General features: G+C 41.2%; 2 protein-coding genes across 4 annotated transcripts in view; both read left to right on the forward strand.

Moving 5' to 3' along the window:
• Window positions 1-8293, forward strand: part of rhot1b (ras homolog family member T1) — a 43990-nt gene extending 35697 nt beyond the window's left edge. Inside the window, exons 17-19 of the mRNA XM_061732402.1 lie at window positions 650-772; window positions 848-1050; window positions 6885-8293. Of these exons, the coding sequence (XP_061588386.1) occupies window positions 650-772; window positions 848-1050; window positions 6885-7002 (444 nt within the window). The 3' untranslated portion in view covers window positions 7003-8293. The remainder of the gene's footprint in view (window positions 1-649; window positions 773-847; window positions 1051-6884) is intronic.
• Window positions 8294-16224: 7931 nt separating this feature from the next.
• rhbdl3 (rhomboid, veinlet-like 3 (Drosophila)) overlaps window positions 16225-22699 on the forward strand; it is a 180189-nt gene continuing 173714 nt past the window's right edge. The window contains exons 1-2 of one of the 3 annotated variants that reach the window (XM_061732531.1): window positions 16225-16795; window positions 20130-20153. In XM_061732531.1, coding sequence (XP_061588515.1) covers window positions 16679-16795; window positions 20130-20153 — 141 coding nt within the window. In that variant the 5' untranslated portion in view covers window positions 16225-16678. The remainder of the gene's footprint in view (window positions 16796-20129; window positions 20154-22699) is intronic. The other 2 variants (XM_061732618.1, XM_061732705.1) reach the window with 2 other exon arrangements.

A 22699-nucleotide genomic window follows, 5' to 3' on the forward strand; every position in this document is an offset into this window, starting at 1 on the left:
CGGCGGCGGACCGCGACCCAGGCAATCCCCGGCCACCCGGTCCGGGCCGGACACGAGGCCAGGAGGCCCTCACCCTTCAGGCCAACGACCCCCACCCGGCAGGGGGCCAGCCTGCCCGGAGAGACAGAGCCGCCCCGGCCGCCGACGCGGGCAGGCGCACCCGTCCCCCACGAAAGTGGCCCTCCAAGACCAGAGACAGAGATTACTTTTCTCTTTCAAAAGCGTTACCGTGGCGACGATAGACGCCTAAAAGCGCCCCCCTCCCCTTCATCTGATTGGTCCATATTTGATAGTTCCTACTTTCTGCCATATTTTTTGAATGGTTTGACATAAAGAGTCATGAGTGGTGTCATAGGACTTAGTTTTGAGTCCTTGATCTTTATGGGTGAAAATTGCACACGCGAGGGCCTGTTCATCGCTGCTTGCAGCTTTAATTCTTCTTTGAAAATGTCTCTGTCTCCCAGTCTTGCTGTTGCCGTTGGTCTTAATAACTCCGCTCCCTCCGCTGATGTAAGTGGTTCTTTCCTCTAGACCAGCAAAGAGTTGGTGCTACCTTGGAACCGGGTTTTTCTGGCCCTGAGCCAGTTCTTTGTCAGTGCAAACAGAAAGCTCTGTCCATCTGCCTGATCCTGCCTCCTCTCCTCTCCAGCTTCACGAAGTGTTCCCCGACTTCGACTACCTGTCCGACGACGACCTGTGCTGCGACATCGTCTGCCTGGTTTATGACGTCAGCAACCCGTACTCCTTCGAGTACTGCGCCAAAGTCTTCAAGGTACCAACTGTGTGGTAACTTCAAAAACAGAGGTATGTGTGCACCGTAGTAACTTCTGACGCGTCCCACCTCCAGCAATACTTCATGGACAGCAAGACGCCGTGCATGATGATCGCGGCCAAGTCGGACCTGCCGGAGGTGAAGCAGGTGTACGGCTGCAGCCCGCTGGAGTTCTGCAGGAGGCACAAGATGCCGCCGCCGCAGTCCTTCACCTGCAGCGCAGCGGGCGACCCCTGCAGGGACATCTACACCAAACTCACCACCATGGCCATGTACCCGTACGTATTACCAGCTCGCTCCGCCATCGCCACACGCCTGATCCTCCCCGTCAGCTGACCCCAGAACCCTGTAGACCGACATTTGGGGGGAAATCGATGTCTCACGCTCCTCCAGGAATTTCCTGCCATTAGTGATGTTCCATACCACCGATTTTTCTTTCCGATCCGATATATTCCATCACTAAAAAAAGATCCTAAGTAAAACAATATAATCATTAAAATAAATGAGAATAATAAACAAAACTTGCCAGTAAAATATTTAATTAAATAGATACCACAATATTTGCACAAGTTGATCAATACTTACTTGTTATTTTACAATATTTATTTATAATATTATATTATTTATATTTATTTATAATATTTTTTTACTATATGTATTTATTTATAATATTTATATGTATTTATAATATTATAATATTATTTATATTTATTTATAATATTATACATTCCTTTTATAATATATATTATATTTATAATATTATAATATATTTTTTTTACAATATTTATTAAACAGTTAAAGAAAATTAGACTCATTGTAAATAATGATAATAATAATAATAATAATAATATTAATAATATATAGATAAAAGGTTATTTTTTTATCCATCTTTTCCAATAGGAAATGGTTTTATATTTTTCTAAATTCACTGACTGTTTTCTCACAATTTGTCTGTATAATTTAATGACATTTAGTCTATGGAATCCACCTTAAATGATCGATATTTTAGGAAACCTTACTTGAATAAATGTAGGTTTTATATGTGAGATTATCTCAATTATACACATATTACGCTATTATTCCAAGCTAAACTCATACAGCTATTTGTTTAAGCATTTATTCATTTTTGTTTCTACCAACTTACCCAGGCGGAAGAAAAAGTAGTTCCTACCAGCAGAGTGTCATTTAAACAAATTCTGAATAGTTTAGCTACTTTCCACCGTATTCCTGTTAAGGATATCCATTACTACAAATGACGGAAGTATCAAAAGTATATTTTTATTTGAGAATCGATTTTAGAGCAAACAGATCTGGTATCGGAAGTATTGATATTTCAGTATCGATCCGCACATCACTACCAGCAGAATCAAACCAACTTTCCCACTTTTCTAGCAGTTATTGCAAAGATACTACTGTATTTTTCACACTATAAGTCGCAGCAGTCAAAAAATGCGTCATGAAGAAGAAAAAAAACATATATAAATTGCTCTGTTAGCGGTAAGCAAGTTTCTCAGTTGTATTTAAGTTAATTAATGTTTAAATTACCTAATTTTCAGTGGTACGGGAGCAGCACTTACCGGTCACCAGCCTAGAGCGACCGGCTATGGCTGTAGGTCATGTTTACTCCTCGGTCATGTCGTGTAGTGTGTATGAACGTTTAAGAACATAATAATAATAATAATACATTTAATTTATAATGCACTTTCCATTCGGAGAATCTCAAAGTGCTACAAAAAAAATAAATAAATAAATCATTGATCACAGCTAGCGTAAGATTTGCTAAAAAGGTGGGTTTTAAGCCTTCTCTTAAAAGAGTCAAAGAACATGTGAAATTATATATTTGAATATAAATAAAGTCTCACCTGAGTACAAGTTGCAGGACCAATTAAACAAAAAAAAAAAAAGTGCGACTTATAGTTCGAAAAATACGGTAATTTGTTTGTACAACTCTGTGGTGTTCGTGGGGTTTCTATGGTTTTTACTGCCATCTTGAAGCAGGATTTGCTTATTTGCGACCTGTAACACTGAAAAGTGGAGTTCTAACTTCCATTTCTTTTCTCTTTTGATGAAAATGTGACATAAGTGATGTCTTAAGAGCTCACTGCACCATCTTTTTGTCTGTTTCCTGAGTGAACCTTGCAGCAACGCCGTCTCAAACCACTTCGCTGACCAAGTGGGACTTTGACTCGCCTCTTCAGCTCTAACGTTTTCTTTCCCCCTCTTTCATGTGTGTGTCGTGTTGTCCTGTACGTTTGTTGATCCGGCTGCGTGTCCATGTGTCGTGTCTCTCCTCAGCCACGCCCGGCTGCGCTGCATGTGCACCTGTAACCGGTGCACCTTCTGCTTGTGTCAGAACTTCCTCAACTCTGAGCTGCTGCAGACCGTCAGGGCCAAACTCTACGCCGTGGTGCTCCGAAGGTCTCTCAAACACTTCTTCTTTTCTTTTTCTCTCCCCCGGCTGTGATTTGTCGCCAGTGTTCGACGCATGCTGCCTTTAATCATTTCCTCTGCTTCATTTTGCCGCCTTTTATCAACCTGATTTGTGCCGCCGGCGGTTGTACTGATCCATCACAGCCGGCTGCTGCAGACGCTTCACCTTGGAAATGAACCCCCACTAGAATAACTGATTACTTCACACATAAGGAGGAATATTAACGCCGATAACTTTGTGTGGGTTGATGAAAACATCCTCTAGTCGTCTCCCGTCTCTATTAAAGTCAACGAAAATTATGACTAGATATCGTCGTCAACGAACCTTTATCCCCTGAGGAAAACAAGACGCAACGAAAATGGTCATGTGACGATAACGATAATTAAATATATAATGCAATATCGTAGAGGAATAAAAACGAGACTAAAATGTAGATTACAAAATAAAAACTCTGCCTACCAGCGTATCAAGTTCAGGAATAAGGTAGGCTATATGGACGATTTCAAGGAAAAATTGTCCTTTTTATTTTTTTTTAATTGCAAATATACCGTTTATACAAGTATTAAAAGGGTTTAAATATCCCGTGTTACTTAGCATAAACTCAATATTTTGAAACTTTTTTCTTTTGTGAAATAATTAAAACTCCCAGTAACTGTGTACCAAATTCTTCTAAATTTCTTCAATAAGAGATGCATGATGAACACTCCTGCTGCTCCAGGAGAAAAAAATAAAAAATGAAAAGAAAGTCTAATTGTTCTGCAAGATTCATTGTCTTTGATGAGAGTATGAACACTTCTGTCAGATATTTGTTGACATGAAGAAAACATGAGTAAAGTTGCTTCTGTCAACGAAAATTATGACTAAATATCGGCGTCAACGAACCTTTATCACCTGAGGAAAATGAGACGCAACAAAAATAATGGTCATGTGACAATAACGATAATTAAATATATAATGCAATATCGTAGAGGAATAAAAACGACACTAAAATGTAGATTACAAAATAAAAACTCTGCTAAAATGTGTCTTCATTTTCATTGATCGAAACGAGACAAGATGTTCTACCAAAGGTCCTTAATGTCCATGTTTTCAGTAGTTTCTCTGGTTTAATGTCCATGTTTTCAGTAGTTTCTCTGGTTTAATGTCCATGTTTTCAGTAGTTTCTCTGGTTTAGTTCTGCTGGGTGACGTTAGTCCTCAATCCCAGTCGCTGCAGCGGGGAATCAGATCCAGAAGATGCAGCTGCAGAGTTAGAGGCTGATGCCGTTAACGCAGAGCTCTAGGTTCACGTCAATTAAAAACTAAGTTAAATAGAGAAACACGGGGATCTTCCCTGGGCCTGGATAAGAAGAAGAAGAACCATCTTTGGATACACTTTCCTACATAGACGTGGAAAAGAAAACCCAATGTGTCGTCGAAAAAGAAAAAGACGGGGAGAAATGCGGAAAAATAAATATGTTATTATATGTCAAATTAGAGTGTATTCTTGAGTGTATAAGGTAACAATAATATAATAACAAGATAACCTTGTTTGAATTGTAAAATGGGTTTGGCTAAATACAATCTTTGACTAAAACGAGACTAAAATGGTCCTGGACAATTCTGATTACAATAAGACTAAAATGCTCAGACTTTTAGTCGACTGAAACTTGACACGACTAAAAGGAGAATGAACGCGACTAAAACTAATACAAACTAAAATGATAGCTTGACCCAAAGATTGGACTAAAACTAAAATTGAAACAGGCTGACAGAAACAACACTAGTCTCCATTTTAACCTGTGATGCTGCAGCAGTCGTGAGTTTCCTCCTGAACAGAACTTTTTTAACTATTCTGCCATTGATTTAAATAATAATGATAATAATAATAATAATAATAATAATAATAGATTCATTTGTTTGACGTATCCCGATTGATAGTAGTAATATTCTTCCGAGCGTCAAAGGCGGGATTCACCCTGATGTAATTCAATGAAATGATTTAAGGTGGACTGGATTGTCCTTCAAAGTCACTCGACATAAGGCATGTTTTCTGATATCACTTTGTCCCTCTGGAGACGTGAAGCGCTCTGCTGCCACCGTGTGGTCAGGAGTGGTATTGCAGCATAGAGTGGCATGAAGCTTCCGTGGAGGTTTCCTCCTCACTAACGCAGCTCTCGCTACTCGTTTGTAGTCCTGCCATCTCACGCCTGTAACTCTGAAACATCTGTCTGGCTCGCTTTTGCTTCAGTATCTTCCTTTTTTGTCTGTAAGTAACGGTGAGTAACGGCATGTGTCACTCTGATCCCATTTTAATTTAAGGTGCTTTCACACCTGTCCCGTTTGGAGCAGTTGTTCTGAAACAGGGAACGTTTCCCCTTAAAGATCGGGGGCCTCATTTATAAAGCTTGCGTGCGCACAAATACAGTTAATGAAAGGTTGTTTCTACCTAAATATGATTTGATCTCATTCTTGAGCTTCATAATATAAACACTAGAGCTCACAGGATTGTTTTTAACTCTTTTAAAGGACCATTACAACACAAAATAGGCATTTTTACCTGCCAAAAATTGATTGAAGGCCAAGTACAGTTAATGAAAAGTTGTTTCTACAGAAATCAGAAGAAATCAGATTCTGGCAGGCAATCGCTTTTTGGCACGACACCTGTAAGACACCGGGCCACTCTCCTCTTGGCCTCCACCTTCAGATCGCACCACTTCTTTTTAATTTCTGCCCCAGATCTGTCCGTGGCACTCACAGAGTTTACAGCGCAGCAACGACGTGCTGCCACTCACTCGCTTTCTTTTTGTTAGTGATTCCACTACTGTGACCACCAAATAATGTCGTTTTCCTGGCCTCCACCTCATCTCGATCTCGGTCTCCGTGAAATTTATTGGCACGGTGGCTTGACACGTCTCATTCATCCTGACGTACAGCAGAAACAGGCTGCAGGAAGCCGCTGCGCATGCTCAGCAGGCTCATTCATATGCAAATACAGTCATCATGTAGTTTGCATTGCCCATTCATGGTAGAAAGTGGGCGTGTAGAGGGCAGGATATGAGGCAAATTCACATGTGCAACATTGTGTGCAGATGTGCGTGCACACGTTTTTTTTGTGCGCATGCCATTTTCGGCTTTTGAGTGCACTTACACTTTTAGTATGAATTCTACGCACTCTTTTATAAATGAGGCCCCGGTTCGTTTGGTATACAGTATCTGAACACAGCAATCGTGCTCGGATGTGGGACAAAACAAGCGAGCCGAGATCTCCTAGGAGAGGTGGTCTCGGCTCGCTTCCATTCCAGACCTGGAGCGGTGCGTTTGCAGTGAGAACATAATCGACACAGCAACCGACACAACTCACTCATAAGCTGCTTTCACATAGAGCGCGGTTTGTGCCGCGTCCACCACTGGTTAATGCGCAGACTCGGCGCAGAGGGAGAGAGAGACACAACTTTCTCTCTTCTCCCTTCTCTCCTATTCCACAAACGAAAAACGAAACAACTGTATCGATTTAGCCCCTGAATCGGAACAAAACAAACGGGCCACAGGTCTGAAAGCACCCTTACATTAATCGAGTCTCTTCACATTTTCAGTTTTGACACCTCTCAGTAACGTCTGACGCTCACCCGTGTGGCGTCTCCCGCCCGTCTCCCGCCCCCCGTCTCAGTCTCTGGTTCTGGTTCTGTCTCCTCCTCCACAGACACATGAGCCAGGCCGACCTGAAGAGCTCCACCTTCTGGCTGAGGGCGAGCGTCGGGGCCTCGGTGTTCGCCGCGCTGGGCTTCGCCATGTACAGAGTGCTGCTGAAAACGCGGTGATCCCCCCCGGCTCCATCCCACGTTGCCACGGTAGCGAACGGAGCCGTTTCCACCCGTCAGAACCTTCATGCTCCCTGTTTGCATTTTCATTTGGTAAATGAACATTTTCTGATAAATCTCTTGGTTTAGAAGTAAAAGCCGCTCTGTGTAGCGGTACCGGTTCTGCAGACCCGTTTTTCACCCTTGTGGTCACATGCGAACTGCTACATAGGGTGGCTTTAAGTTGTGTAATTTAAAAAAGAAAAAGTGCAATTTTTTTTCCGGGGGGAGGGTTCACTAACTTATTTAATTATACATTCAACTGATTGTCGTGGGGGAAAAAAATAATTTATTTTGTACCAAATTGCTAATTTGCTTCATTTATCATTGGCGGTTAAGTAAAGATAAATTATTTATATTTATATACTAAAATAAGCTTCAGCTCGAGCGGTAATTTGGTACAAAGCTATTTTCTTGGTTGCTTGCTGGTGGATGTGATGAAGAGTTCGGCGTCACATGATCTATAAACGGCTTTGTGATGCGTGAACTATGTTCTGTAAATACTGTATAAAATTTAAAAGATGCTTTTTGTTGTTTTTTGTGTAAATGGGCCACATTCAGTTCACATCCGGTTCACATCCGGTCTAGATCCGGTTCAGATCTGGTTCACATCCGGTTCACGTCCGGTTCACGTTTAAACACGACTGCAGTTTTATTTGAACAGATTCCTGTAATTGTTGGCTTTTTTCATCCGAACTGATGTAAAATGGCCCAAATGGCACGTTTTGTTGTGTTTTTGTCCGAACGGACTTTGCTGCTGTCGCTCGCGTCTTCCCACGTCGGCCACTTTAACCGTAGTTTGTGCTTCTACGTGGCGCCGTAGCCTCTCCCGCTCGGTATCAGCCTCTACGCGCTTCCTGCCAGATAGATCAACGATTGTCATCACCCGATTTGAGTCGCTACCCGATTTGAGTCACACATGCGCAGTCGCGTCCAACATCGTCGGCCATCTTGGAAAGCAACATACGGCAACACCACTTGGACAAACTACAGCGCCAGACTTGATAGACAAGATCTAAACACACACTTGTTTTGATATACACTACTCACAATAAGTTAGGGATATTATTATTTACATGATTGCTTTTCCTATTTGGTCTGAATTTTAATGAAATAAGTAAAAGTTCCCTTTGATATTACTAATGATGAATGAGAAGAAACACCATTTTCATTAGTTTAATATTACCCCAAAAATGTAGACAATAAAAATAATCTCTCACAATATCCCTAACTTATTGTGAGTAGTGTGTGTGTATGTACATATATATATATATATATATATATATATATATATATATATATATATATATATATATATATAATATATAGTGTGTGTGTGTTGTTTTAGATATGATCATATATAGAGAGAGATGCATAGATATGTTCATATTTTTTCAGTTGGGAATGGTATAAACTAACACAGTTTGTCCAAGTGGTGTTGCCGTATGTTGCTTTCCAAGATGGCCGACGATGTTGGACGCGACTGCGCATGTGTGACTCAAATCGGTTAGCGACTCACATCGGGTAATGACAACGATCATCAACTCCGACTCGCCCTGCAGGAGCTTCCGTTGCTCCACTGCTGAGCTGCAGCAGGAGCCTGCGCTGCCACCTACTGGTTGGGGGTGGAACTGCAGCGCACGCCAACGACAGCTACTACGCTGTGAAAACATCCGCTGTAGAAATAAAACTACCGTCCCTAAATCTGGTCTGATTGTCTCATATTGAGCAGAAATATCTCTGCCAACAGGGTAAGAAACATTTTCATGACTAGAATAGTTAAAACTAACAAAATATTCTTGCGATCCGGACCGAAAAGTAAGACGGATGTTCCTGAAACAAGGCTGCTTAACTTTCCTAATAATTAGTTTTTGCAGCGTACACCAAGTCTACGTGCGCGGTTGCTACGTAGAAGCAGAAATTACACTCTGCTTGTCACGTTTGCGAGTGTGTGAGTGTGTGTGGTGACCACATTCCAGCATGTTACTACCTACTGTAGAGAAACGACTGCATCCATTCACCCATGCTGCTTGTTCGGTCCGTTTTAAAGGCTGAGATGGAGATGTTGGAAAACCCAGGAAGAGAGCGAGATTTGGAAAATAATCACACACAAAAAATAAACAAGAGTACCCTTTTCTTTCACACTGATACTTGACCTACTGATCTGGTAGTCGCGTGAACGCCACTTCCGGGGAAGATCTAGCTAACCTGCAAGTAGAGATGCAGCCATCTGTTTTTTTTTTTCTTTCTTTTTTTTGTGCGACGTAATTATATTTTAGTTTCTAATTTTAATTTACTCATTCTTTTGGTTGGACAAGAATATTTAGGTTTTTTTAAATACTCGACATGTTTCGGCGAGTCACAAGATAGTGTGTGTGACCCGCCATTTATCAGCTGATGTTAAAAGGTCACGCCTCCTTTTCGAGATTTAAAAAACCTAAATATTCTTGTCCGACAAAAAGAATCAGTAGCTGGGAGGGAATATGTCAAAAATCATAAAGATTGTGCACTTGATGACAAGTTTTTGATATTTGGCATGGTGTTAGTTATGGACATAAGGTTTTCAAAAACCACTGCAAACAAGTTGTGACGCCCCCTAGTGGCCGGTTTGCAGAAAATTCCAAATGGCTCCCGCCAAAAAGACCAAAGGTCATAGATCAGCTAGATTGTTGTATATTGTCACTTTCTCTACTTTTTTTTCTCTACTTTTTTGGTGCTACGAATTCAATTCTGAGATAAATTTCCTGTTTCAAGGTCATGTTTAGGGTCAAATTTAATTTTCAAGGTAATTTTTTTGCCCAAAAATCAACATATCTCTAGAATCAAGTCACATAGAAAGATTATAGAGGGTCTAGATCCTATTTTCACCCCCAAGGAATACAGTTTTCTGTATATTGGACAGGTCACTATCACTGTAGTGTCAATAATCTGATTGGGTGAGAACAGTGGCCTTCATTCAGGCTTAAGATGAACCAAACCTCAGAACTAAGTCACAGTGAAAGAATAGGATTTTATTAAAATAACACACAAAAAACATCAGCTGTGCATATTTAAACTCACTTAACACCTACAATGCTGGCTCTATCGCCTCGCTTATTGATTCATTTTGAATTTTCTGCAAACCGGCCACTAGGGGGTGTTCCAATTTGTTTGCGGTGGTTTTTGAAAACCTTCATAACCTCCATAACTAACACCATGCCAAATATCAAGAACTTGTCACCAAGTGCACGATTTTCATGAATTCCCTCCTAGCTACATGGACAAAATGAACTTTATTAAATCATGTGATCTGGCCTTGACGTAATTCCAACATTTTAGTTTCTGGCTTTGCAAGAACTATAATTAAAGGGTGGATAAGCGATTCTATGCACTTTCCAGGTGCACGTTTAAATACGGTGAATAGCTCCTCATCATCTTCTCTTGCAAGTGTGATTCATACCCCACCTTTAACCACCTCAATTTTTTTCATTTCAACTGAACACAAAAAAGTAAAATAGATAAATAAATCAAAACTGCAGCAGGTTGAATCTTAAAACAGAGCAGTTTAACTCACATGTTAGAATTAAATTCAATTAAACGTCCAAATGTTTATTCTAGCTTCTAGCGTGGTTTATTTTGGGGTTTCTCCTCATACGTGGGTTATTTTTACCCTACATGCTGTAAAAAAAACTGCTATCATAGGATATTTTATGCTCAAGGTGAGAAAGTGAAAGAACAATAGAAAAAAACACCAACATCTTGATCACTATTCTGCAAATGCTGCATTTTTGTGTGCTGTTATCCCATTTCCAATCGGCCGACATTAAAACCCACCGAAACTAAAGTTGTAGCTCAGCTTTGCTCAAATGGGAGGTAACCGAAGTGGAATCAGTCTTTGTGTGTCATAAAAGGGGCAATAATGTCACAAATGTAAATTTTTATGCAATGACAACTTCTTGCTGCGGGGTTCAAGTTGTGTATTTCCTCAATCCTGCTGTTCCAGAAGTTGACAATAAATTAACGTCTTTAACTTGTGGTGTGACGGAAGTCGATTATTTCAGTCTGCAAAGACGTTTTGCTTTTAAAAACTGTCGAAGTTGGACGAAGTTGGTGCCACGACAGCTTCTTGATTGGGTCTTAAACTTTCCATCCTAGCAATTTTTCTGTCTTGTCATGATCTAATGAGCAACATTTACTACGACACCAGGGGGCGCCGTTGCTTTAAAAACAAAAACCGGACCATGTGAAGTATTTAAACCAGGGGTCGGTCCTCAAGGGTCGGTGTCCTGCATGTTTTAAGACTTTTCTCTGCTTTAACACACCTGATTCTAATTAATCCCCATCATCAGCTTGTCATCAAGGTCTGGACAACTCTGTTAACGACAGAGTCATTTGTATTACGGTGCAATGAAGCAGGGAAACATGTAAAACATGCAGGACACCGGCAGTACTCCAATTGTAAAATAAAATCAGGGGGGATGGTGGATTTTATCATATGGGGACAGATAATTTGTGCTGATTACAAATAATATAATATATTGCAAATAATAGCAGTGACCAAAACACCTGCAGAAATACTGCAGGAATGACATAGCAGCAGTTAAATGCAGCCTTCTGTAAGCTTTAAATATCCACTGGGCTTACATCAAATACATTAAAACACTACAATAAAAAACACTTTTCTGAACTTATCAATATGACTCTGTCCTTCACAGGATAAGTAACATGGATCACTGCAAAAACTCTAAATCTTAACAAGAATATTTCTTATTTCAAGTTAAAATGTCTCATTTTAGTAAAAAAATCTCATTACACTTAAAACAAGACTCATCACCGGAAAAAACAACAATTTTCACCTGTTTCAAGTAGATTTTCACTTGAAATAAGTAGAAAAAGATTTTTTTGCTTGTAATAAGAAGATAAATCTTGTCCCACTGGCAGATTTTTCTATTTATTTCAAGTGAAAATTTACTTGAAACAGGTGAAAATTGTCAAATAAGTTATTTTTCTGGTGATGACTCTAAATGTTGAAATAGCAGTAAAACCACATTCATTGATGAAATGACATAAGGGATGGAAAGGGGGGATGGCAGTTTTACAAGGGGGATGATTTTGACTGTTTTTATTTCAGGAGGGATGCCATCCCCCCTCATCCCCCCTCAACTTGAGTACTCCTGTAGAGAGAGTCATTGTACCACCGAAAGAGCCGCAGTCATTTCTTCGAGATCTGCAGACATTGTGGAGAGTTGATTTTATTAAAAAGGAAACTTATTTAAATGACTAAAAAAAGGCAGAAATGACAATTTACAGGCAAAAGTATGTTTATACGGGTAAAAAAAAGAAGCTGAGAATGAGAATTTTAAGCCTGTGTAGATCTGTTTCCAGGACTGCTGATGAGTGGAGACGGTCTGGCACAGCTGGAGGGGTCGGGGAACGTACTTGTTACGTCACATGAGGCGGCTTTAAGGTTTAAAATATTTGAAGCTCGCTGTTTCTAAACTGAAATAATTATCTACGTGTGGGGTTTTAACAGCTTTGGTTGTTAACGGGCTGGAATAACTTGGAAATTCCCCACACCTGGGCCTGGAGGTGACGGTGGGGGGTCGGGGGTGATGATGCAGCAGACGGCAGCTCCCCTGGTGGTAATTTGCACATAGACCAAGTCCTCCCACGCAGCAGGTTGTTTCTCTCCTTGTGTTTCTCTCCTTGTGTTTCTCTCCTTGTGTTTCTCTCCCTGTGTTTCTCTCCTCGTTCTCCGTCTTCCCTCCCAAACCTCTGATGCTGATGTCGGGATCTGGTCATGTTCCTCTCGTCATAGAGCTCTAGCTTCCTTTTAACCCTTGTACCGTCTTTGGGTCAAAATGACCTCATTCTCCTGTTCCTTCTTTCCTCCTGCTCTCTCCTTCCTTCTTCCTTCCTTCCTCCCTTCCTCCCTTCCTTCCTTCCTTCCTTCTTTTTTCCCTTCCTCCCTTCCCTCCTTCCTTCCTTCTTTTCTCCCTTCCTTCCTTCTTTCCTTCCTTCCTTCCTTACTTCATTTTTCCCTTCCTCCCTTCCTTCCTTCTTTTCTCCCTTCCTTCCTTCTTTCCTTCCTTCCTTCTTTTTTTCCTTCCTTCCTTCCTTCCTTCCTTCCTTCCTTCCTTCCTTCCTTCCTTCCTTCCTTCCTTCCTTCCTTCCTTTTTTCCCTTTCTCCCTTCCTTCCTTCTTTTCTCCCTTCCTTCTTTCCTTCCTTCCTTCTTTTCTCCCTTCCTTCCTCCTTTCCTTCTTTCCTTCCTCCTTTCCCCCCCCCCCCTTCTTTTTTCCCTTCCTCCCTTCCTTCCTTCTTTTTTCTCTTTCTCCCTTCCTTCTTTTCTCCCTTCCTTCCTTCCTTCTTTTTTCCCTTTCTTCCTTCCTTCCTTCTTTTCTCCATTTGTTCCTTCCTTCCTTCCTTCTTTTTTCCCTTTCTCCCTTCCTTCTTTTCTCCCTTCCTTCCTTCTTCCCTTCCTCCTTCCTTGACCCGAGGACAGCACAAGGGTTAAATTCTTGAAAATGCCTTAAAAACTTAGTAAAAGGCCTTAAAGGAGGATTCCTGACCGTGAAACATTAAATAAACGAATGAGTCCATTTAAAAAACTTCCACTTTAATGCATGGCTGCAGTGAACAAGGCCCTGGGGGATGAAAGTATGAACTAGCCACTTTGTTTCCATGGCGATGCCATCACACTGAACCAGCGGGGAGTTTCAGCATCAACCCACCGATACAGACCACACATGACGCTCCGCCATCGCGGCCTCCACCCAACTATTAGGTGTCTGCTGTCTCCAGGTACCTGGTGTTTATCTTAAATGTCTCTGAGGACGGAAACTAACAGGAAGTCAGACTAACTCGTCTATGAAGGGGCTGAGGATAAATGTCACTCCTGCAGCGGAAGTGCGGCAGCTGGAGAACCTGAATCAAAAACATCCGCTGGATGGATTCAGTCCGAAGAGAAGACAAAGCTCAGATAAGAAGATCTCAATCCAGAGACTTGTCCTCCAGCAGGAAGTTGACAGAGGAGATCAGGTGCTTATCGCCGTGGCAACCCTACAAACCTACCGGTGGATGGATAGATACGGGAGTACGACTCAGTAACCAGTATTTTATTAGTTATTTACTGTTTAATTGTGCCCTGCTGCTTTTAATGTTGATGTAAAACACTTTGATTTACCTTATGTTGAATTGTGCTATACCAGGGGTCGGCAACCCACGGCTCTAGAGCCGCATGCGGCTCTTTAGCGCCGCCCTAGTGTCTCCTGGAGCTTTTTCAGAAATGTTTGAAAAAACCTTTTTTTTCCTTCTTTTTCCTCTTTTTTTCTTTTTTCTTCTTTTTTTTCTCTTTTTTCTTCCTTTTACCTTTCCTTTTTAATCTCGACATTTCGACTTTTTTCTCGACATTTCGACTTTTTCCTCAAAATTTTGACTTTTTTCTCGACATTGTACTTCAACATTAATCTCGACATTTCAGCTTTTTTCTCGATATTTCGTCTTTTTTCTTGAAATTTTGACTATTTCCTCAACATTTTGACTTTTTTCTCGAGATTGTACTTCAACATTAATCTTGACATTTTGACTTTTTTCTCGAAATTTTGACTTTTTTCTCGAAATTTTTACTTTTTTCTCGACATTTCGCCTTTCGCCATTTGCTTTCATTCTAAGGCTTATACAAGACTTTTCATTTTTTGCGGCTCCAGACATATTTGTTTTTTGTGTTTTTGGTCCAATATTGCTCTTTCAACATTTTGGGTTGCCGACCCCTGTGCTATACATTTCATTTCTACTACTACTTCTACTACTGTCATTACTAATACTATTACTACTACTGTCATTACTACTACTATTACTATTATTACTACTACTACTACTACAACTGTCAGCTCCTTCAAATCAGGCCTAAAAACATTACTGTTTAATTAAATACTTACCTGCTGGACTACTGCCCTCACTTTTTAACAACTTAATAATAATAATAATAATTCATTTTATTTAGAGGTGCCTTTCAGGTCACGCAAGGTCACCTTACAAGAGCTACAGTTAAAAACACATTTTATAAGTTAGAATACAATTCAAAAAAAATAAAACAAACTAGTGTAGTGTTGTGCACAGTGTCCGGTTAGTTAGAGTGAGTGAGCGAGTTCGAACTTGTGCTTTTTATTATTTTACCTCTTTTCTTATCATTCTATTTCATTTTATGTGTTATTTACTGTTTAATTGTGTCTTCTTGCTGCTTTTAATGTTGATGTAAAGCACTTTGAATTACCTTGTGTTGAATTGTGCTATACAAATAAACTTGCCTTGTACCAGTCTGGATGTATGTTTACTTCTGCTTTAAGGTTGGACATTTGAACACGAGGAGAAGGTCATGTGGAGGTCAGGAGGTCAGGAGGAGGTTAGTGGTCACTCGAGGAAAATCCACTTTTCTGTACTTCAGGTTCCAGCACTAAGCCCCGCCCCCTCGCTTTGGCCCCGCCCCCTCATCAGCTGCTCTCATCCCAGCTGTGAAGAGATTCTCTGAGAGGAAACTGCGCACCATATTTATGAGTTGTTTAGTAAAGATATTTCATCGAGACATCAGGACATTTATTTATTTATTTATTTATTTATTTGTTAGAGAGAGAGAGAAAAAAAGACTAATTTGTCTCGTTTCATGAGTTAGAGGCAGCAGATGTGACGCGTCATGCTGCATTTCCCGACTCGTCCTGTGAGTGACGGAGACGGACACCTCGAAAGTTCCTCGAAACCCCCCCGGAGGACTGGCTGGTGACCCCCCCCGCATCCGTCCCCCCTCTCTCACTCCATCCATCCCTCACTCCTCCTCTCCATCTCTCCATCATTCCCTCCATCCCTCCAGGACCGGTACGCGCGGAGCGGAGCCGCAGGTCCCCCGGCACCGAGCAGAACCAGCCCGCCCCCCCCGGACTCCCGGACCCCAGGACCGAGTCTTGGTGCCCCCCCCAGCCATCCTCCACCCCCCACCCCCCCACCATCCTCCCTCCTCCACCCAGCAGCCCAGACGGCCGTCAGAACACCGTCCTCCGGCCGGGAAACAGCGTGCCAGGCTTCGTGACGCACCAAAAAAAAACTAAAAAAACCATTGGCACAAGCCTTAACTCCTGCGCGCAGGTCTGCTGGAGTCTAAGCGGGTCTGCTGGAGTCTAAGCGGGTCTGTTCGAGTCCCCGCAGGTCTGATCGAGTCCCTGCAGGTCTGCTCGAGTCCAGGAGACCCCCATGCGTCACCAGGACCGGTTTGGTGCGCGTCCCTCCCGTCCCTGATGATGTAATCCTCCCTGATGGATCTGCGCTCTTCTGCGCATCTTCATGCGTCTCCATCCGCGCCAACTTCAACCTCCACCCGTGCCCGCGTCTTCCCGTGCCCGTGGAGCATCTCACAGGGGAAGTTTTAGCTCCAACTATCACTGAACTTGATCAACTTTAACCCCCCCTCCTCCTCCTCCTCCTGCAGGACGCGGATCCGCGTGATCCGGTGGGGAGATTACAGGAATACGCACGCGTTTTTTCCTCGTTTTTCCTGCGTCTGCATGTGTTTCCCGGGACGAGGTTGGGGGTAAAACACTGCAGCATGTAAGAGGATCTTAAGCCGTGGATCTTATCCGTGGATGTGTGGAGGACAGCAGCCCGGGGAGGATGACTGCAGCCGGCCGGGACGCGCACGTCTCCCCGGCGGTGGCCGCGCACGCCGAGGGCGAGGAGATCGAGGTGCTGGAGAGCAGCGAGGTGCTGCCGGCGGCCCCGGAGGACGGGGTGAGTCTTTCACCTGAGAACCAGGACCGGCTCATCCATGCACTGGAAAAAATACATCTAATATAACATGTTTAAATCTGGGATATTAACAATTAAAAATGAAGTTTGTTGCTTTAGATCAGGGGTCTGCAACCCAAAATGTTGAAAGAGCCATGGACGAAAAACACAAAAAACTAATTTTGTCTGGAGCCGCAAAAAATGTCTTGTATAAACCTTAGAATGAAGACAACACATGCTGCATGTATCTATATTAGTTATATATTGGGGGAAGATTTTTTTTTTTCATTATGCACTTCGAGAAAAAAGTCGAAATGTCGAGAAAAAAGTCGAAATGTTGAGAAAAAAGTCGAAATGTTCAGGAAAAAAGTCGAAATGTCAAGACAAAAGTCGAAATGTTGAGAAAAAAGTCGAAATGTTGAGAAAAAAGTCAATGTTGAGAAAAAAGTTGAAATGTCGAGAAAAAAGTCGAAATTTCGAGAAAAAAGTCGAAATGTCGAGATTAATGTTGAAGTACAATCCTGAGACAAAAGTCGAAATGTTCAGGAAAAAAGTCGAAATGTCGAGAAAAAAGTCGAAATTTCGAGAAAAAAGTCGAAATGTCGAGATTAATGTTGAAGTACAATCCTGAGACAAAAGTCGAAATGTTCAGGAAAAAAGTCGAAATGTCAAGAAAAAAGTCAAAATTTCGAGAAAAAAGTTGAAATATTGAGATTAAAAAATAAAGGAAAAAGGAAGAAAAAAAGGAAAAAAAAGGTCAAACATTTGGAAAAAAAAAAATTAGCTCCAGGAGCCACTAGGGCGGCGCTAAAGAGCCGCATGCAGCTCCAGAGCCGCGGGTTGCTGACCCCTGGTTTAGATGAATACATCTGGTTTTGAACTTAATCTGCAACAAGACATTGTGCTTTTTTTCCCTTAACAAGCAGTATTTATGTAATCCCAGGCAATCTTTTCATTTACACACAAACAAGCAATGATTTTGTTGTATTTACCTTTCCTTTAACAATTTTAATCTATTGGGCAGATATGACAAACATGCTTTATTTGTTTTATGTAGAACACAACAGTAAAAAATATCTTGATTGATCTACTTTAAAAAAATAAATGACTTTTTTGCATGAGATTTTTATGTAGATCAAGACTAGTCTTTGTATAAACTACTTAATTTTTAGTATGTACAAAATTCATTTGCAAGTAAAGTCAACTTAATTTTAATTTTTTAATTTTTTTGGAATTTTTTCCCCTTCTTTTTCTCTTTTTTCCTTTTTTTCTCTTTTTTTCTTTTTTTTTCTCTTTTTTTCTTTTTCTTTTTTCCATTTTTGTTTTTTCTTCTTTTTTTCTTTTTAAAGTCAACTTAATTTTGATAAATAAAGTAAACTTAACACAATTAAGTTGACTATCCTTGCAAAATGTATTATTTACTTACAAAAAATTAAGTAGTTTATACAAAGACTCTTGATCTACATAATAATCTTATGCAAAAAGTTGACTTTTTTTTTTTTTTAAGTAGATCAAGCACAATATTTGTATCTGTGTGTGATTTGGTTAAATATCAGGAGTTTCACCACAGATCCGGTGGTTTTAGCTCTCAGTTCCTCACACATGCCAGGAGTTTAGTTTTGATCTGACCTCAGATCAGATGATAACAGGATGATAACGTGATGATAACAGGATGATAACGTGATGATAACGTGATGATAACAGGATGATAACGTGATGATAACAGGATGATAACGTGATGATAACAGGATGATAACGCGATGATAACAGGATGATAACGCGATGATAACAGGATGATAACGTGATGATAACAGGATGATAACGTGATGATAACAGGATGATAACGTGATGATAACAGGATGATAACGTGATGATAACAGCCTGCACGGGCGGATCACACGCACCCCACACATGCCAGGAGTTTAGTTTGAGAGAAGCTCCACACTTTTGATCCCACCTGCACATAACTCCATCCTAGCCTCCCTCCCTCTACCGGCTGCCTGTATTTGCCTGCATTTTAGAATTCTTTTATTTGTTTTTAAATCTTTAAATGGCCTGGCCCAGCTTTACCTCTCTGAGCTCCTGCTCGGTGCCTCAGATCAACTGATCTGCTGCTCCTGCAGGTACCGAGGTCAAAGCGGAAGCTCAGACGGGATAAGAGATTTTTCTGTTGCCGCTCCAAAATTATGGAATTAGCTTCCTTTAAACCAGGGGTCGGCAACCCAAAATGTTGAAAGAGCCATATTGGACCAAAAACACAAAAAACAAATATGTCTGGAGCCGCAAAAAATGAGAAGTCTTGTATAAGCCTTAGAATGAAGGCAACACATGCTGCATGTAGCTATATTAGTTATAACTGGGGGAAGATTTTTTTTTTTTTCATTCTGCACTTCGAGAAAAAAGTCGAAATGTTGAGAAAAAAGTTGAAATTTCGAGAAAAAAGTTGAAATGTTGAGAAAAAAATTGAAATGTTGAGAAAAAAGTAAAAATTTCGAGGAAAAAGTCGAAATGTCGAGATTAATGTTGAAGTACAATCTCAAGAAAAAAGTCGAAATGTCGATAAAAAAGTCAAAATTTCGTGAAAAAAGTTGAAATGTTGAGAAAAAAATTGAAATGTTGAGAAAAAAGTCAAAATTTCGAGGAAAAAGTCGAAATGTCGAGAAAAAAGTCGAAATGTCGAGAAAAAAGTCAAAATTTCAAGAAAAGTTGAAATGACGAGATTAAAATGGAAAGGAAAAAAGAAGAAGAAAAAGAAGAAGAAAAAAAGGAAAAAAAAGGTCAAACATTTTTGAAAAAGGTCCAGGAGCCACTAGGGCGGCGCTAAAGAGCCGCATGCGGCTCTAGAGCCGCGGGTTGCCGACCCCGCTTTAAACATTAAACAAGCGTCCTCACTGTCCATTTTTAAAACTCGTCTTAAAACCCATTTTTATTCCTTGGCTTTCAAACCTGCATGAGATTCTGCTCCTGTTTTAGTGTTTTTTATGGTTTGTTTTTAGTTATTTTATTGTTTTTAATTAGTTTTAAAAACTAAACAATTATTTTAGTATTTATTTCTTGTAAATTGTTGTTTTAAAGTGCTTTATAAATAAAGTTGAGTTGAAAAGTTGAGTTGACCTCAGATCAGATAATAACCCGACGATAACACGATAATAACGTGATGATAACAGCCTGCCACCAAGGCTGCAATCAGTGCGCGTCAGGCTGCACGCACGGAGGAAGAAGGTCCTCTAATTTCCAAACAGGTGCTCCACTCCTGTCTGAGTGTGTTTTTCCTCCTCTTCCTCCGACTCACCCTCCTCTTCCTGCTCTTTTCTCCTCTCCTCTTCTCTTGTCTCAGCAGTGGAAGTCTCTCTTTGACGAGGTACGTACCCCCCGACATCTGTGTGCTCGTGCATGAGTGTGAACCGTGGCTGTAACCCCCGACTTAGTGGTTATTGTGAGAATAAATGCTTAAAGGGCAGGAGTGGTGGATAATGAGCACAGGACGGACACACACACACACACACACACACACACACACACACACACACACACACACACACACACACACACACACACACACACACACACACACACACACACACACACACACACACACACACACACACAAAACAATCCTTATGCTCTAAAGGGCACACATGAAAAACCATCTGAAGGGTCTGAAGTGACAATCAAGCCAAAGTCATTTTGTTTTGGGCAGCTTAAGTCTGAAAACGTGACATTTAAGGTAGTATTTCTCAATTGCAGGGTGCTGTGATGTCACAAACCCAGACGAGAGTAGATTTATGCATCTCACATCTTTTTATCGTTGCATATGAAGATATTGGCACATGATGCTGTGAAGTGGATGTGAATGCAGCCCCACCTGTGGAGCGGTGGCTCACTTCACCTGTGAACGCTGGTGGAAATACATGTGATTCTTAAGTCAAATACATTCTTTAACAATATAGATTAACATGAAGAAAAAGTGAGAAATCTATAATGAACCCCGTGATTGTTTTGCTGATTTTAGACTCTGGTACCTGTAGAGTTGTTCTACATCTCACATTACTCCCTTTGATTATTTACAAATAGTTGGACTTAGACAGAGTCTTTGTTTGTCATTCAGGATTTGCATTGGAAATTAAATTTCCGATGATTAATGAATAAAATAAGAATAAGAAATCTGTATATTCAACGGGGACTCAGGAGGAGAGACGAGGCCTGAACATGAGCCGATCTGGGTTGAGTTTTCTCTGATTGGCTGAATTCCTGCCGGCTTGTCCGCAGGTAGAGGAAATGGCTCACGAATGCTCGTCAATCCAGGCGTCATGAGCACTACAGCATTTCCTGTTAAACGACCTCCACACCTCCAATTCTTCCTTAATCCACGGTCTGATTCGATATATAAAGGCGGACAGTCCGGCAAAGATCAACAAAGATTACAGCTCTCTGTTTTGGTAAATGTTCATTAAGGCCGGGGTCGTGTCGTCTTTTAACCCCTTTCCACCAAACCGGTTCCAGGGCTGGTTCTGGTTCTGGTTCTGGGCCAGTGCTGAGTTTGGAACCGGTCTTTCTGTTTCCACTGACAAAGAACTGGCTCCGGGCAAGAAAACCGGTTCCAACTTAGCACCAACTCTTTGCTCTTAGAGGAATGAACTGCTTACGTAAGCGGAGGGGGTGGAGTTATTAAGACCAACGGAAATAGCAAGACTGGGAGATGGCGCCATTTTCAAAAAAGCTTTGAATGAATCTGGATACAGCAAAGCATCATGGGAGGAGGAGGAGACAACCTGTCTTTAGAGATGTGTCCACGGAGGAGCTACGTGGACCAAGTCCTATTAGAGCTAATACCTGGATGTTGCTGCAACTTTCACGCAAACGCAGCGACGTAACTGACGTTTGCAGTGACGTAATGACGTGGCTCCCCTTAGCACCCGAGCTGTGGAAAAAAAACAGTTCTCAGCTGGTTCCTAGTTGAACAAGTTGTGAACCAGAAGAGGTATCTGTGTCGCTTCCTGTATTATTTCACCACCTGAAGTTGATAGACTCACAAACTGTTTGTTTGAGCAGTTTTCATCAAGTGGCTTACTGGAGCTCGTTCACCAAGCAGTCCTCGCGGAAGTGTTTGTCTTGATCTTGTGTGTTAATGCTGCCTGTAGCATATTACCATAAAAGGAAATTGGACCCTCTGTGATGTCATAGAGAGCAGAAGTTAGAAAAAACTCTCCAGGAGGAGGAGTTCTTCGCACATTGGAAGCCAGTTGGAGTACTATGTACCTGGTATTTTGAACCTCAATTCATGTCTACATTAAAAATTAATAATAATAATAATAATAATCATGATGAAACTGTGCTTAAGTCTGAAAACATGGAAATGTACAATATGTCCACTTTAACCTGTTTTTATTTAAATCTTTCTGTAATTTTTAGAGTGAGACGTATGAGGATTTAGTGGACCATCATCATTTTTACCAGAATACCTTCAGGATTTTGTGTGTGTGTGTGTGTGTGTGTGTGTGTGTGTGTGTGTGTGTGTGTGTGTGTGTGTGTGTGTGTGTGTGTGTGTGTGTGTGTGTGTGTGTGTGTGTGTGTGTGTGTGTGTGTGTGTGTGTGTGTGTGTGTGTGTGTGTGTGTGTGTGTGTGTGTGTGTGTGCGCGTATATACATACACAGATTAACCCTTGTGCTTGTTCGGGTCAAAATGACCTAATTCTCCTATCCTTCCTTCCTTCCTTCTTTCCTCCTACTCTTTCCTTCCTTCCTTCCTTCCTTCCTTCCTTCCTTCCTTCCTTCCTTCCTTCCTTCCTTGACCCAAAGACAGCACAAGGGTTAACAGACCCCCCTATGATCACAGGCTGGTAAATTGAGATTATTCCTAAAGTTTTTCTTACCAAATTTGATTAGTGTCTTTGGGGACTCGTGTCTC

This window comes from Cololabis saira, chromosome 1, assembly GCF_033807715.1.
Source record: "Cololabis saira isolate AMF1-May2022 chromosome 1, fColSai1.1, whole genome shotgun sequence".
Lineage (NCBI taxonomy): Eukaryota > Metazoa > Chordata > Actinopteri > Beloniformes > Belonidae > Cololabis > Cololabis saira.